Here is a 16,951-nt window from a genome sequence, read left to right as displayed (position 1 = left end):
GACCAGTAGAAGAAACTGCAGCTCCCGCAGGACCAGTGGAGGGAAGACAGGAGGGAAGTAAACACTGAGAGGTAATAAGTTAAAGTTGAAAGATGTAAAAAGAAGAGTTTGCAAGATGTAAGTAGTGGAAGAGAAAAAACTGCATGTGCAGACAGATGTTGCTGAAGGAAACAGACAAATAACTGCTGGTTTTGAAGTAGCTATGAGAAGGGTCCACAGTCAGTATTACAATTAAGATTTCAGTAATTAAAACTGCATTTAATTAACTTTTTTTTTATCAGGTGATTGCCTAAATTCTGTAGTAATTCATTCTGCAGTCAGTACATCCTAAAACAAACCATACCACTGTGATGTACAGTGAAGCCTACAAATGAACATGTGAACAAAAGAGAAGATAGAAATAAAGAACTCCAGAGAAAAAGAGGAAGTAGATTTAAGAATAAAAGCCTGACCACATATCCACACACACTCACAGTTTTCCACAGCATGCTGAGCTGAGAGCACAACACAACACTGAATGCTGTCGTGACATTTTATTGGGATGAAAACATGCTCGAGCTAAATTAACAGCAACAACAATCACAATGTGAAGCTCCAGCATGGAATGAAAAAAACAAGTAAACCGTACGATAATCACAGACATGCTGAGGCAAATTTCTGACTAAATAATCTAATAATAATAAATAATTTCTGTAAACAACACCTTTACCTAAAACCTTTTTGGTAAAAGACAGACATAGATTCTATATGAAAGCTACTGAGGGAGAGAGGAAGACTTGGTATGAGGAGTAATATCAAAAACAATGGGGCAGCCTTTTCAGACCAAAATGGGATGTACAGTAAATGCATTGTGAATATGGAGCAGTAAAGGATGTAACAGTAGCACTAAAAGCTCTTTTGTCTGCTGTCCACTGCTCGTGCTGTGGGAACAAGATGTGAAGCTGCTGAGGTATGCATTAACACCTGTGCTCTGGGAGGAAGCTGTGTGTTGAAATCCTAAGCCCTGGCAGTGTTGCAGCAGTGAAAGAAAAGCTCAGGCTTTAACTCAGTTTGCGATGAAACAATAAGTAGAGAGAACTACTTGGATGGTTACTATGGTGACCAGCAGAGACAGTGGAGACGGAGGTGATTGAGTCTGACACGTTTTTTTGGTTTTTTTTGGTGCCAGAATCAGACATTGGAGCCGGCTGCAGAGTTGGTACCTGCTTGCCCGGCCCCCTTGGCACGCCCGTCTTCCTCCGTTGCCTGGGTGACAGCCTGAGCAGGGGAGGGGCTAGAGTGCCGCTGGCGTCTCATGAAGGGGAACACACTGAGAGGAAAGAGAGAAATAAAGAACACTTGTTAAGGCAGAGAATAAAAGAGCTTAAGGTGGTAATATGTCTGAAATCTCACCTTTTTTTGGTCTCCTGTGGGACAATAGCTTTGGCCAGCATGTTCTTGTATAGGTCGGACTTAAGATATCTCGGGTAGGAGTCCTAAACTCACACACATATACACACACACACACACACACACACACACACACACACACACACACACACACACACACACAAAAACAAATACACTGGCTTTACACAACAGTGGCACCATTCTAATAATTGTCTGCTAACTTTAAAGGGGCTATTTGTAAGTTCTGTCTGTCATCAAATATGGTGTCTTGGTGGGAGTGGGTGGTGGTGACTGTCACTTGAGAAGAGCTTCAGCCATTGTTGTCTTTATAATACAAGAGGTTACAATAGTCCTCTGAGCACCGCTACGTTTTCAGTGAAGATTGGAGGGAGCAGTGAGCCACTATTGTAAAGTGACAAGACCAGCTGGGGCTAGCTGGTTAGCATGCTAACTTGAGTAGAAGACATGATAGAGACAAGAGTTAACACTGCCGTTGCTTTCAACCACTGGGGACAGCTCTTGGTGAGTAAAGTTTGATGCTGAACTTGCACATTTCTTCTACAAATAGCTCCTTTAAAAGCTTCATGATAAGAAAAGGAAATTCCACATGAACCTAAAGTTGGAAGAAATGTATGATTTGACCAAATAAAACATGCATGGTTTGCATTCTATCAAAAACTACAATTTTTGGCATCTCTCAAATTATACATCTTGACCTAAACCCTGTCATTGGACATAAACAATTGCTTGTCCCATATCATCCAGCAAATGAAAAGATGAAATTATTTTCTTTTCAAAGACGCCTCACTAGCACACCAACACACACACGCACATATGTGTGTGAGTATAGGCATGGTTATGCATTTTAAGTGCCGATTTATTTGAAGTCTGTGCTGCATTACCAAACTGCACTGTTTGGTCCTTTAAGCCAAGTCATTTCAAGTGCTATTGCATATCAGGTAAGTATTGTGTATCAAAGAGTCAGAGGTCAGACCTTTTTCATGAGGAAGTAGATGTGCATTTGTGCGTCATCCATAACGAAGCGATGTGGGTGTTTGATCCCCTCTAGAGTCTTATCCATGGTCTTACTGTCGATGTTGACCCAGCGTGCAGCTCCAGGAGCCAGGAAGTTTCTGAATCACACACAGAAGAGTGGATGTCACCTGATGGTTAATGTCAGCGTGTATTTCTGCACGTTTGTGTGCCTGCACACTTACTTGTAAATCTCTTCCACTTTCTCTATGATCTTGGAACTTTCTCCATGTCTAATGTCCTCACAGGCCTCCCAGAAACAAAGGTTCTCCGCTGAGAGCAGAGAGACAGACAGGGAGGGGGGTGTGTATGGATGGAGGTGAATAAAACAACAACAGTGATGCAGGAAAATGTGAACACAACAAGAGACTTTTTATAGCATGGACGGCCTCTGTGGAGAACCTTGGCCCCTGGCAATATTTTATACAGTGCAGTATGTCTGCATGAGTGAGCAAATCCCCCTCCTGAAGTCTGTCGTACCTTTCTCCTCTCTACCCTCCCAATCTAATCTTTCCATCCTCGCAGGAACCATGTCATGAAATGAATCTTCTTTTCCAATCACTGCCACCTTTCCACTAACCTCACCTCACCTCACCTCGCCTCACCTCACCTCTCATCACTGGGACTGGAAAATGTAATTAGGGAAGATAATAAAATTCTGAATGGTAATAAGTGTGAGAATCAATTAAAGGTTAATATGAATAACAATTCAATTATTTTTTCTCCGTTTATTATTGTAATAAGCTTCTCCATTTCAATAATTATTCAGTTTGTACTACTCCACTGCCAATTTATACCACAATTCAACAAATGTAAATTAAGAAGGTAGAGGAAATATGGGATATTCTGTATCTGAGATTCCTCACACCAAGTTGGGTTGCTATGATCTGCTCTTCAAACCTAATCACCAGATATTAAAAGAAATTCATCTTCATCATATCAGATCTGACAGAATAACCATCAGGACTCAGAACACATGCTCACATGTGAGTATATGAAAAATGCTGTTGAATATTGATGCTATTGTACATGTAAATTATTGTATTTCAAATATAATCCAACACTTGTCACTGTCACTCCTCCTCACCACTAAACTCTTTCTCCAGGTAGGTCATGAACTCCTGCCTCCCCATGGAGTCATTCAGAAGCTCCATGAAGCTGAAGCCCCAGCGCTCCACTCGAAGACGTGTCGGGGTGGGCACCCTGCTCAGAGAAACACCCACACAGCGCAAACATAAAAAAAAACTGCTCTAGCTTTGAATTTAAACATGAATGTATGTGAATGTATGTGTATGTGTTACATGTTAGGAGATGCTACAAAAGCTGAACCCAGGACCACTGTACCATCGTGGACCGTAGTTTCTCATAGCGTGTGTGTATCTGTGTGTTCTCTCACGCTTCTGTGTTCATCGTCCAGTGTGCGGTGTCATCGGAGATCCAGGGGTTACTGGGAAGGCAGCCTTGCATTATGGGATCGTGGTTCTGGTACTGCTCACTGTACTTCACGAACCTGGAGACCCACCCACAAGTACAGAGGCATGCACACACACAGAAACACGCAGGCACACACACAGTATTATTGTATTAGAGTAGCAGATCATAAGACTTAATGGCCACTAATTCCAACTTGCCTCAGGAAGCATCCATTAGTGACTCTTACAGTGGGGCACTAAGCCTTATGTGCATGCATGCGCACGTGCAAGCGTGCGCTAGAGACGTGAAGTTCAGTTCAGGCAACGTCACATCCATTAGTCCTTATGTGTATCTGTACGTGTGTGTGTGTGTGTGTGTGTGTGTGTGTGTGTGTCCGCATATGTGTGTTCATCAAACTGACACGAACCCTTCTAGGCAGATGGATGACTTTACACGGTTTCTTCCGAGGGCCCTTCTACTGGTTTCAATCTGTCAACAAAGACAGAACGCACACGTACAAACACACACACACGCGTGCACACACAACATGAGCTTTGATATAGACTCAATGTATTTAAAGCAGTGGTATATGAATTATATATGATGTTTACCTCTCTTTTGTAGTAGTCACTGTTCTAGTTCTGTTAAGAGAAACAGAGTCATCACGTTAGGTCACGCGCTGACTGCTTTACACATTTACACTGTGCAGTCACATCAGTAGTAAAAGACAGCTTCACTGTGTTCATCTCTACAAACAACTGCTTCAAATATAAAACCGAGATACATTTTGACAAATGAGGAAACTACAGTATGACATTATATACTGGTGATAACACAGTATACATATTTAATTATCCTCACATGTCAGGGCCTGTTATTATAAAAAAGATTAATATATTGTAAACATCCATAGTATAGTGCAGCTCCCTTGGACACTTACTTTGAAAAAATCCCCCCAACAGGAAGAAAGAGGGAAAGCGATAAAACAAGAAGAACAGAGATCGACAGTAGACATGTTATCACATAAAATATTTCAGAGGGGAATGTAAAGCAGGAAGTAAAGAAATGTGATGATGTCACTGACCAGCGTAACTCGTGAGCTGAAGTTATTTGGTCTCTCTAGACCCATTTCCATCACATTATGGGTCCCCGGCTGAAAAACGAATATACAAAAATACATAATAATACACTTATTACTAAGTATAATATGTTTGTCTTTGTGTGTGTGTGTTTCACTGATGAGAAGATGCGTGTGAGTGAGCACTTATCCTTCCACGAGCTTTCCACTCCACTAGCTCTGACTTTTATTCCCAGGTTTGTCTTTCTTTTTCTCCATGCCCTCGTCCCTAATTCATAAGGGCAAGACAAGATGGAGTCCCTCCTTCAAACCCTTGTCCTTTGCTTAACCCTCTTCTCACTCGCTCTACTCTTCTCATCATCCCTTTCCTCCTTGCCTCCTGCTCCCACCCCCCACCCTTCTCCCTTCCCTTCTCTCTCTCTGTCTGTGTCTGTTTCAGAATCAGAGGAGCTGCTGCTCTGGTGTTTAGGTAACACATAAAGAGAGTGTGATGATTTTCTTTCTCTCTCCATTTTTTCCTCTCTCTCTCTCTCTCTCTCTCTCTCTCTCTCTCTCTCTTCTGTTGTCAGCTGAGGCTTTCGCCAGATGGGTTGAATATTTCATGCAGGAGGCAAAAGGGACTGTGGGTGAACATTAGTGGGACCTCTGACTAGTTTATATACTGTGATATACTTTTCACTTTTTTAGTTGTATAGTGTTATATAACTGATAGTATAGTTTAGTACATTATAATATAGTATAGTATCATATAGAACTAAATATTACAATAGGGTACAATAGAGTATAGTATAGTACAGCAAAGCACAGTAATAAGTTACAACAGTATAGTATATATATGATGGTATAGTATAGTATTGTAGTAGAATGTTGTAAAGAATAGTATATTGTGGTACAGTGTAGGATGGAGCAGTGTATTATAACAGTATTGTATTGTACAGGAAAGAAGAATAGAGTAGACTAGAGTATAGTACAGTGTTGTACAGCAGTACTAATACATAGTAGTGCCGTGACAGTGAACGTACCGGGGGTCTGTTGATGAGCCAGTAAGCCTGCTCCTGACATTCCAGGACAATGCGGTCTGCCTTCCGCCTCTGTTTGGACGCTCTGAACATAAATCACACATAGTAAGTTTGTGTGTGTGTGTGTGTGTGTGTGTGTGTGTGTGTGTGTGTGTGTGTGTGGGTGTGAGTGTGGGAGAGTGGTGAGTAACATCTGAATGTACCTGAGTTGTTCTCTTGCTTGCATCACCACAAAGTCCCAGGTGTGGTTGATTCTCTTGTGCAACAGACTGTACCTCTCCTAAAAAGGAAGAGGAATGATGACACGAGCCTGTTACCACACTCTTAACTACTGCATATTTCATAATACACACACGTTCTCTCTTTTCTTTATACGGACAGACACTTTCCTCACCTTTTCATATTCCATCAGTTCTCCTTGTTTTCTTATGTTCTTTTTAGCCAAATAGATTGCTGATGGGATATAAGAACAGCAAAGAAAGAAATGAAAACAGAGGTTAAGAGATTAGTGTCCTGATCTGTTTTGCTTAAAGGATCTGTAAATACTTATTTGAAGTATAAGATTTCTTGCTTAAAATTATATGTTTGCGTCACATTTTCTTGTATGTCTTTTTTTTTTTTGTTGTATGGTTGTTTTCCCTCACAAATAAATATATAACATATAAAGAGGTAACGACCACCCCCTCCAGTTTATTTTGGTCTTACCATAGTCCAGTTCTGAGGCGGGCCATCTGGTACTAGTCCAGAAATAAGGAGTCTGAGAAAAACAAGTGAAATTTTAAAGTTTCTGATAGAGATTGATGTTGAAGTGGGGGATGAAAACGTGGCAGCAGAGAGTGGCAGATGGATGGAGGGATTAGGAAGTGGGCTAATGGAGAGAGAGGGAGACATGGAGATTGACAGTGATAGAGAGAAGGTGACAGTTTGGTTTTTTACAAGCAGGCTGAACGAACAGGATGATCCTCTGACCTGGAATCGGTACGGTGACTCATCAGCTCGTAACACCAGAGATCTCGGCTCCTTGAGAGGGTAAATATACCCGTATCTCACCAGCATGCCACCAAGGTGCAGAGCCTCTGGTAAACACCACAGAAGAAGAAGTTCAACCAACCACTGGACTATCTCACAGTTTTGGTTTCTTAAGGTAATTGTTTTTAGTTCACCAAGCCTTTTAGTTAAGCTTACATACTTTTGAAGGTTTACATTTTTCAGTCATATTCACAGACATCAGCATTTGCGGTAAATAACAAATTATATTAAGTTAGAAAGTATAATTAACATTTTCCCCAGGTTCATATTTATCGCTGTATCATGTTTGATGGCACGTGACAGAGCCATCACACTGAAAAATGAATAATAGAAATTAGCTATAAGGAATAAAATTAGTATGAAATGCTGTTGGTGTAATTTGTCATACACACTCCAGCACACTGTCAGCAATCTCTCTCAAATGAAGGCTTAGTTCCAGTGATGAAATGCATCATCAATCTTCAGTCCCTGCTCATTTGTTAAAAAGCCCTACTTTTGTGAGTGACAGCTACCAAAAAAAGCTGTGCGTTGCATTTTAATCAGCTCTGTCTTTTGCTGACTGACTCCACTCTTTCCTCTCTTCTCCCGAGGTGAAAACCTCCATGGGGACATTAATCAATCCCAGATCATCAGGTGAGTTAATCAAACTTGGATCCTCTAGGGATCACCCCATTCCTGTTTACTGGAAACAGCTACCGCCACAATACACACACACACACACACACACACACACACACACACACACACACACACATCACTATCACGTCAGCTTAAGAGAAAACACCATATCCTGGCAACACATTAGCAACGACACACAACAAGCCAGATAGACTGAACCAGAGAGTCACAGCACATCTGGCAAAATCCACGATCACACACACAATGCAGGCATCAATACACTTACTTACCCTCCTCACAGATACTGTATTTCCGGATCAACCAGTCAATTACATCACGACCTGCAGACAAAGGAACGGAGAGAGAGGAGAGAAGAGAAGAGGACAAACTTTCTCCATCTACTCTGCAAAGCACACAGTATTTCTCCAAAATTCACTGCTGCATTATGCATGACCACTGGGACAAACACAAGCTGCAACGTGCATGTCCACACACGCACACACAGATGCTAATGCACACTGACATAAAGAGGGACACACACACACACACACACACAAAAACACACACAATTACACACACACCTGTCATGGCATGAGGAATGACAGTGATAAGGAGCCGCTGGTTTCTCATCTTCATGCCCATGTCAGGGTCCTGCATGGCTACAATCACCTTCTCCATCTGTCATAGGAACACACACACACACACACACACACACACACACACACGCACAGATGCATAAACATGAACATGCAAATACACAGAATACATAAATACAGTAAAAAAAAAAAACACTCACATACATAACTCAGAAATTCAGAAAAACAATGCACATATTAAATGTTCCATCCTTTCATAACTTGTTTTCATGCTCTACACGTTTAAACGTGCTGTAGGTTTTCGGACTCACTCTGGGGAAACATCTCTTATATTATGTCACTTGATAAAAACAAACCAAAAGATGCCATATTTCCTTACCTTTCGAAAGCATGTCATTTGCTCCCGGTGCCAGGCTCCTTTAGCCAGGGTGTTGATGGTCATCTTGCAGGCTGCTGGGATCACTCGACGGGACGGTGAAGTGTAAGACTGGAGTGCTCCCGGGAGCGCGCAGCAGAGAGCGCCCCACCAATGATGCTTTTTTTTTCCTCCATCAGGCGGTCCGCTGCTTGGCGGGCGCGCCCCTGTGTAGATTAGAAAGGATTACAGTGTGATTTTCAATATGATATATAGTTTCAGTACAGAGGCGAAAACAACAGTTTGTCAATGTGAACCGTCACTGATTAATAAACCCATTGAAAAAAAGGCAACTAAAATCTAAGATATAGGCTGTGAGGAAGGGTTTGAAACTAAATGTAATGAATGAGAGCACTCATTACAGTCACGTTGGTTATTGTCAGCCAGCCACATATGAAGCATTACATACATAATAAATAATCTACCTATTCAAAACGTCAGTGCCTTAACACAAGCACATTTACTGCATATATTCTGAGAAAAGGTGATGGTTAAAGACAGGTATTGTAGCTGAAGGTGATCAATAGTTGCAATGTAAATGTTGGCACATAAATAAGAAAATAACCAATCGCTATGCAATTCTTTGTGGGATATAATAAATGTTGTTTTGACAAACCTTTGGTCTTTGATGTCCTATATTTCTTTTTATTCTGCCTTAGAAAATATTTTATTAATTTTTTTATTTTGAAAAACCAATGTTTTATCCTTTGTAAATAACTAAGTTACTGAGTCTTGAATTTTAAGGTGCTATCTGTGAAAACACTGACAGCCAACACTTTAACACTCTTTGTTGACAGTTGTTACCCACCACATGCACCGACTCCGCTGAAACGTCAACACCAGTATTTTGTCCCATGCAGGCTTCTGTAGAAGCAGGAAGTGGTTCCCTTGTCGTTTGCATACTACTCACTAGTCTCATCGTCGGCTAATTTATTAAGTATATTAAGATCCTTTTGCAGAGGTAAGGGCTCAACTAAATACACGTTTTCTTTCGAAAGGCTCACATGACAATTGAGACACACGAGATTTGTTGCGGAATAAAAAACAGTCTTTTTAGCTAACCTTGCTAACACTAGCCGTAGCAGGATGGAGGGGACCGACTCACTGTGGAGCTTATGGTCCACATGAATAATGTTGAGTTGTCGGTGTGATGCTAGAATTTAACACATGTAATGTTAAAACATCATTTTGCAATTACTCCTCTTTTGTCTGTGCCCATTGTACAGTTGTTGTTGTTCCTCTTCTGTGCAGCATAGGCTGAGGATCAGTTATAGCTGTGGTTATAGCTAGATGGATTTTGTTAATTGTTGTTTCTCTCTGTAGCATATAAGACAGTGTATTTCAAGCTTTTGTAAAGTGAAGTTTGCAACAGCTTACACGACTTGAATGTGGAAAAAATCCCAACAACCTCATTAATTACAGCTGTATAATCACCTACTGTAAAACAAGCCACTCTGGACCTTTTAAAAATACATTTTACTTGTAATGAAGATATTTACAATTTGTCAAATTTCCTATGGGTCTCTTTCAGGTGGTCATGGGCGACATTCGTCAGTCGTTGCTGCCTCGGGATGTGCTGAGTGCAGCCAAGGAGCTGCTGTACCACCTGGACATCTACATCTGCAACCTGGTGCAGTCTGGGAGGCAGCCTCCTCAGGTCGACTCCAAAACCCTGGAGCTGGTTGAGGAGTTCATTCTGCATGCACCCAAGGACAGAAACACCCCTGGCAGGGTAAGACATGACCCTGACATGCGTCTGCACAAATACCCATGAACACACTAATGCAGACAGACAATAAACTGTGCCTGTGTTTTTTCCCTCAGAGAATGAGCGCTCTCCAGGAGCTCCAGCTGTTGGAGATCATGTGCAGCTGTTTTCAGGAGCAGAGTCGTGACACTGTCCGTCAGCTTATGTTCTCTGCCCTCTTCAGTCTCCAAGGCAACCAGGCAGATGAAAGCCGCATGGCACTGTTAGGCAAGTTGGTCTCCATGGCAATCGCTGTGGGCAGGATTCCGATCCTGGAATGCGCTGCTACGTGGCTGCAGGTGAGAATTTATATATATATTTCAAATGAATGTGCATTTAAGAGTGTGTTTTGTGTGTGTGTTTTTATGTTCCTATTTAGTTTTGGATGCATGTGTACTGTGTGTGTATGCAGTGAAGATAAAGCTCTGGTTGTGTTTTCGTCCTGCAGAGAACCCACCGTGTGTACTGCGTACGCCTGGCGCAGGTGCTGGTCGACGACTACTGTAGTATGGTCCCAGGCTCAGTACCCACCCTTCAGAACATCCACAGCGCCAGCCCACGCTTCTGCTGCCAGTTCATCACTGCTGTCACCACCCTCTATGACCTCACCTCAGGTACTTTGGTGGGAGGACAAGAAAATGCGAGCACATCTACAAACTGAGACCTCCAGGCAATGGGATTTGACCTCTGTGAAACAGCATTGTCAACATTGAGAACAACTTTTTAAAAGGCTAAAAATACAAGTACCCCAAATGTTATCTCAATTTTTTGCATCTGTTCTGTCATTTTAACTTTTGTTTGTGTGTGTCTGTGTGTGTGCAGAGGAGCTCACCCCTCCACTAGAACTCCTCCAGATGATTGTGTCGTGGATCCAAGATGACCCCCGTCTGGTCCTAATCACCTTCCTAAATACACCCCTCTCTGGCAGCCAGCCGATCAGCTCACTTGATGTCACACCATTAGGGGGGTTAGTGCGTTGGTGCGTCAAAGCACCGCTGGCCTACAGGACAGACAAGAAACAAGCGCTGACCAATGGCAGCACTGTGAATGAGCCAGAGACAGGGCCTCTTTTCTCTGCACTTCATCTGAGTGTTTTACAGGTGTGTGTGTGTGTGTGTTCTTAGATAGATCTGTGTACAGTATACATTTTGTTGACATTTTCAGTATACAAAACATACACGGTGAAGGTTATCAAACCATTTTCTCATCCCTCTGTTCATCTCCTTTAGGTCTTCATGCTCCTGCCAAATATACTCAATGAGAAGGGCCTTTTCGGTCGCCTGGCACTGCTCCAGATGGAGTCCTTGGCTGCACTGACCTCTGACCTTTCCAGACTGTTGGACCAGGCCGACAAACACACACACACATCATCCACAGACATACACGCATTGTCCCAGCTGACCCTGGACCGGCTGGCACAGGCCCTGCAGGTGGCCATGGCCAATGGAGCCCTGCTCTGCTCGAGAGGTGAGAGTGTGGACAGGGAGGATGGAAAAATAAAAGTGGTACAGAGGTAGTGGCTCGGAAGGAGGAGAGAGGAGAGGAAGACTGGGAGAGTTTACTCATTTACTGCCAATGAGTAAGTTAGTTACTTTGTAAGGAAGACTACTCCAGGTTGTAGTTTAATTCAAAAACCTTAGTAGCTTCAATATCTGGCTTGAAATTAGAAATCATTTCAGTGGCAGACATTCAAATCCAGCTCAGTATATGTGCTTCATATCTCTGTCCTGTCTGTCTTTAATGTGCTGTCTACAAAAAAACTGTGAAATGCTGAGAGCTTACAAAGCACACTTCCAAGAACGAAGCATATATTGAGCATATTCATAAATTTGAAGCTTGTAGCTGTAATTATTTGATTGACGTATAATTAAAAATCCATTTACGTGGTGAACTTATAATAAAACAAATTAACAATAGTTGGAGACTATGCTCTGGAAGTGTATATATGTTAGGGCTCATCAGGTCACACCTATCCAGTTTGACAGATGAATTTAATTCGGAACAGAATTTATACACTTGAACAGAACCTAGTAGCATCATGGCACTAAAACTTAAATGAATATCTGGCCTCCACATAACTTTCTATCTACAACATCTCCACCTTCTTTGCTGTAGACCAGCACAGGGCGATGTGTGAAAAGTCACAGATTTCAGCTTTAAGCGATGGTTAAATAAGTAACTGATTCACTGGTTAGATTTCTTGTCATATGGCTTATGTCATCATGCTGTGGTGTTTGAGTACTTATTACATGTCATATTGTCTCTACAGAGGATCTGAGAGCCATCTGTTCCCGCCTCCCCCACAACAAGTAAGACACAAGTGTTTACTGCCTTTAGTAATAATTTCCACTGGAAACTTCATTTTCTTTCTAGAAGTACACAATACAATAATTATTACCCTGTTGTGGAGAGTAAAGCCTTGTTTAAAGGCAGTAAGTGGTGTTGAACTGAGGTCTGATAAACTTCCCAGCTGAATAAAATAACTTTGGTATGTTTAAGAAGTGTAATCTTATTTTGAAGCTAGAAAAATGGCAGTTCCCATGTAGGCCAGAATTGTGCAGCCTTTATTGACAAAATAATTTCTAATTTAACACAAATGTAGTTTGAGTTCATGATCCTTTGGTTTAATGGACGTGTCTCAACCTGCAGATTTTTGTTGTAATGTACAACATTGTTGTATAATGCAAACATGGCTTAAATACACTTTTTGTTCCATCTCAACATGTTTTTTCTTCCTCTCTCCTTTTTGTGTTTCTGTACATCTCCAGTTTGCTCCAGTTGGTGTTGTCAGGCCCAGTGATGTACTACAACAACATCCACACTCCTCCACTGGCCTTCAGCCCACATGCAGCTCATTCCCCCATCGCCTCACACCCCACACACCCCACACATCCTGCACACACCCCACACACACCTCTGGCCACCCACCCCTCCTCTCACCCTCAGTACCCCAGTCAGCCTTTCATGACGGGGATGCCGTTTCCCTTCCGACCCAGCCACTAAAAGATATAATGTCCATCTTGTTTGCAGATGTGAAGGTGTGTGTGTATGTGTGTGTGTGTGTGTGTGTTGATATTGGGTAATGAGTGTTCTTGTCTGTGAGAATTATGTGTTGTGATGTTATTAAGCATGTTTGGGTTTGAGGAAGTCTGTGAGGCTAACATGTTTGTCCAATAAATATTTTTTTACTTCTCTCTTGATGTTGTTCTTTGTCCAACCACTTGTGGTCACTGTTGTCAAGGCCTGTGAACAGGCCTGGATTGCAGGGCTTTATTTGAATTTTTGCCAAGTACCAAATGACATGGAAACACCGTGGCTTATTTGCGCTTTGTGCTAACTGTACCAACCTGCTCCATTATATTTTTACTGAGGTGAACAAGCTTTAAACTATTTTTTTAAGTGGAAAGGTGTATTTGCCTGAATGGTTAAAAACAGAGTCATCATCAGCGGAGAAAAAAGTCAACCTTCCCTTCAGGCACCAAGAAGAGTCATTGCATTTTAATGTAAGTCATGTAAAAGCAGGGTCATACCACCAGTGGTTCATGCTAAGCATAAATAATAAGTAATAAATATCTAAAGGTATGCTGTTCACATCTTTCTCAAACTCGGCGTGTTTTATTACGTAACCATGGATGTCAGAGTCTTTTGGAGCCAAGCCCTGGGTGCATAAACCAGGCCGTGTTTTGAGACAGATAGTGTATCGTCCGTTTGCAGGCCATCAAAAAATGAAAGAGGCTGTTCAACCCCCCTCAGGACCTCAGCTGTCCTCACCCACGATGAGAATTGCATCATCCACAGTAGTCTTTGACTTTGATGGCTGCCTTTTACTTCAGCATTTTTGCAAAAAGGTTTAAGTTTAAACAGGAGATTTAGTGTGGACAGTTGGATTTTGAGGATCCTATTTGATGTAAATGATATGTTTATATCCTCTTTTTTTACCTCATCCCTGCTTACTTCCTCATTACTTTTCTAAATATATGCTGAGAAGGAAATAAACACACTGAGAGTTGCTTTTGTGTGCACCTGCTCACTATTGTTATAATAAGCAGCTACTACTTCCTTGTGTATTTTTTCTGTAAATGTCTTACAGTGGTGCAGGTGCAATTTCTTTAGTACATCCTGGAACAACTGTGCCAAGACTTCAGTTTAGGAGAGTCCACATTCCAGCTGTAACATCACATTGTTTCTCAGTGTACAGCGGGTGTTGTTGAATGCTGACTGTATTGTGTTCACATACTGTGAGACAGGGCTGTCTATGGGCTTCCCTCTGCAGAGCTCATGGGTGGGACAGTGATAAGGATATCTGTTCTGGGAAAGTGATGCATTACTGTTAGGCTGGGGTAAGGTGACAACAGATAATATTCGAGTGAAAAAGGGGGGATCGAAGACAAAGATAGTATATTAGCTTTGTTTCTTTAAATCAAACAGGTGCTGTTGGGTGGACTTAGGTTTCCAGATTCTGCCAAATTAATTCAAGATGATACATTCAAAGTGATCTTCTACTTTCAAACTATTTCCCAAAGTCTTATGATCACGTGTGGCTTTGATAATGTGAAGAAAGCTCACAATACTTCATTTTGTCTCCTGCTGCACCCTGCAAATGATTGCCTAATTATTCAACCTAACCTAATTCAACCCAAGCTGGAAAAAATGTTTTACCCTTGTACCATGAAACCAAACATGCTGCCCTAAGCTGGTTTTGTCTGTGCACAGTTATATGTTATTTGAAGTAAAGAGCACATTTTTCTTCGGCGTTCAGTGGAAACCTTGGTTTGTGTTGGTTTGGTTCCCACTCACAGGTGTGTGTTGTGGTTGTGTGGGACTGTCTGTGTCAGCAGCTGCAGAATCATGGTTTCCGGTAAGAAAGAAAACCACCCAAGGCCTAACACAAAACTGGAATCAGTTAGGACTCCAAGCTAAACATAAACCAGATGGGTAAACCTTAATTTTGAGTCACTCTGAATCATTTAAGACATTGGCCCATGAACATCTACTCTGATGGGGATTTTATCTGATGGATGTTACAATGAGGCTTTGAACTTTGAGTCTAAAACCTTAAAGCTTGAAAGAACAGGAAGGGACATAAAGAAAGTTCTGCAACTGATATTCACCAACTTTTTCAATTTTGCAGTGGTTCAGTGGTTTATCTTTACACGGGCTTTCACACTTCACACTTCCTCTGTCCTAAATAGAGTGATACACAACAGCCTGAAACGCACCAGCAGTTTCAGAAATAACCAAGCACCTGGTAATTTAGAATAATAGAGGTCATTAAACCTATTCGGGAGGAAGACAAAGAATAAAAACAAATCTATTTCACCTGTCTTTTGGAAATCGTGTAATCGACAATATACTGTAAGTGAGTGTATACAACATAAGGTATCATTAACAGGCTTGCTTATCAGATCCTACATCACAAGAGTTTATCCATAAACGATTATAAGTCCAGCTGATCTCATCCTCGTCTTTATCACAGAAACACACTGGAGCGGTAAAACAGTTTTTAGTGGGATTGAGCAGCATCATGAGAAACGGAAGACATATGTCTCTCTCATACAGTCCTGAGCTCCACCAAGAAACTTAAGATAGATAAGGGTGGGGTTCATTAGCAGGTGTATGGTTTGACTACATTAGCGCTAAGCTCTTGATTTTATCCTGTGAAAAGAATACACATAACACCCTCCCTATGATGTGTTTAACTTCCTTGTGTCTGTGTAGTAATTCGTGGTTAATGATGAGAATGTAAGAAGGAACAAGATTACACAATCACACTGGCAGCTTGGTGCAACTCTGCTTAGGCTCATTCTAACAAACAATCACCTGGCTAACATACTGATGTTTAGGAAGTTAAATCTTAGTTTAACCTGTTAGCGTGCAAACATTTGATTAACTCTTAAGCCAATGTTTACTGAGTAGGAATGTTATTGGTTTTTCTTTTTTTGGGTCAAAAACCAAAGTTTTGCACAAATGGAGAATTCAACCTAATGGTGCCAGGTAAAAAGATGATCAACGTCATTAGGATCAATCCTCTGGAGACCTTGAACAGCGGAGTTACAAGTTTCACGTCAGTCGATCTAAAAGCTGTTGATATTTCACTCAAAACGCCAACCGAATTTAGTGCTAATGTTCAGGTAGATGTCCACTGAATAAGTTATGATTTGATCTCCAAGCACGAGATGGAAAGTCAGGGATCATCAAAGTCATTATAATTTATCTTTGGAGGACCATGAAAATCTGTAGCAAATTTGACAGCACTACCTGTAATAGCTGTCAAGATACTGAATTTTAATCCACAAAAGTCAGGGAATCTTCAAAGTCGATAGGATTCATCTTCTGAGGACCGTAAGGTCCCTACAAAATTTCATGGAAATCCAGTTATTATGAAGTGATTGATTGGTATAGCCATCCCCAGAGCCATGCCACTATTGAATGGTTAAAATCTATTCTGAAAGCAAGTGTCTTTGTAGATATAGAAATAGAGGTTAGAACTCATCTGAAATTCCTAAAAGACCTGTACAGTATAATCTCTTATCTAACTTCTCATTGTCCTACAACAGAGCAGTATAAGCTTATTCAGCAGGTTAACAGTTAAAATAATAATCAAAAAATCTTTTG

General features: G+C 41.4%; 2 protein-coding genes across 2 annotated transcripts; one reads left to right on the top strand and one right to left on the bottom strand.

The window, feature by feature from the left end:
- Window positions 1–518: 518 nt before the first annotated feature.
- On the bottom strand, window positions 519–10,210 carry rgs11 (regulator of G protein signaling 11). Its single transcript, XM_071490497.1, has 18 exons — window positions 10,089–10,210; window positions 8,554–8,756; window positions 8,160–8,256; window positions 7,869–7,919; window positions 6,901–7,007; window positions 6,637–6,688; window positions 6,326–6,384; window positions 6,135–6,211; window positions 5,935–6,016; window positions 4,919–4,987; window positions 4,446–4,469; window positions 4,262–4,323; window positions 3,818–3,931; window positions 3,509–3,624; window positions 2,607–2,694; window positions 2,384–2,522; window positions 1,393–1,475; window positions 519–1,309 (listed from the first exon to the last, which is right to left on the bottom strand). The coding sequence occupies exons 2-18, from the start codon at window positions 8,614–8,616 to the stop codon at window positions 1,171–1,173; spliced, it is 1,422 nt and encodes a 473-aa protein (XP_071346598.1). The 5' UTR covers window positions 8,617–8,756; window positions 10,089–10,210; the 3' UTR covers window positions 519–1,170.
- Window positions 9,404–13,530, top strand: ints15 (integrator complex subunit 15). The gene is made up of 8 exons (XM_071490498.1): window positions 9,404–9,550; window positions 10,121–10,321; window positions 10,414–10,635; window positions 10,785–10,950; window positions 11,159–11,436; window positions 11,566–11,803; window positions 12,606–12,645; window positions 13,105–13,530. Exons 2-8 carry the CDS (start codon window positions 10,127–10,129, stop codon window positions 13,337–13,339), a joined length of 1,374 nt encoding a protein of 457 aa, XP_071346599.1. The 5' UTR covers window positions 9,404–9,550; window positions 10,121–10,126; the 3' UTR covers window positions 13,340–13,530.
- The last annotated feature ends 3,421 nt before the right edge of the window (window positions 13,531–16,951 follow it).

The sequence above is a fragment of the Trachinotus anak genome, unplaced genomic scaffold (genome assembly GCF_046630095.1).
Source record: "Trachinotus anak isolate AG129_WGS33_773 ecotype Australia unplaced genomic scaffold, CSIRO_AGI_Tana_v1 ptg000012l, whole genome shotgun sequence".
Taxonomy (NCBI): Eukaryota; Metazoa; Chordata; class Actinopteri; order Carangiformes; family Carangidae; genus Trachinotus; species Trachinotus anak.
The sequence above is the reverse complement of the archived record's forward strand: the minus strand, read 5'-3'. Positions and strand labels throughout refer to the sequence as shown.

Excerpts from the sequence above, each read along its gene's own strand:
- ints15 (XM_071490498.1), top strand. The coding sequence starts at position 10,127 with ATGGGCGACATTCGTCAGTCGTTGCTGCCTCGGGATGTGCTGAGTGCA. Across the intron at positions 10,951-11,158 it reads CCTCTATGACCTCACCTCAG|AGGAGCTCACCCCTCCACTA; the intron begins GTACTTTGGTGG and ends GTGTGTGTGCAG. Across the intron at positions 11,437-11,565 it reads TTCATCTGAGTGTTTTACAG|GTCTTCATGCTCCTGCCAAA; the intron begins GTGTGTGTGTGT and ends CATCTCCTTTAG.
- rgs11 (XM_071490497.1), bottom strand. The coding sequence starts at position 8,616 with ATGACCATCAACACCCTGGCTAAAGGAGCCTGGCACCGGGAGCAAATG. Across the intron at positions 4,988-5,934 it reads GGCTCATCAACAGACCCCCG|CCGGGGACCCATAATGTGAT; the intron begins GTACGTTCACTG and ends TTCGTTTTTCAG. Across the intron at positions 2,695-3,508 it reads CCTGGAGAAAGAGTTTAGTG|CGGAGAACCTTTGTTTCTGG; the intron begins GTGAGGAGGAGT and ends CTCTGCTCTCAG.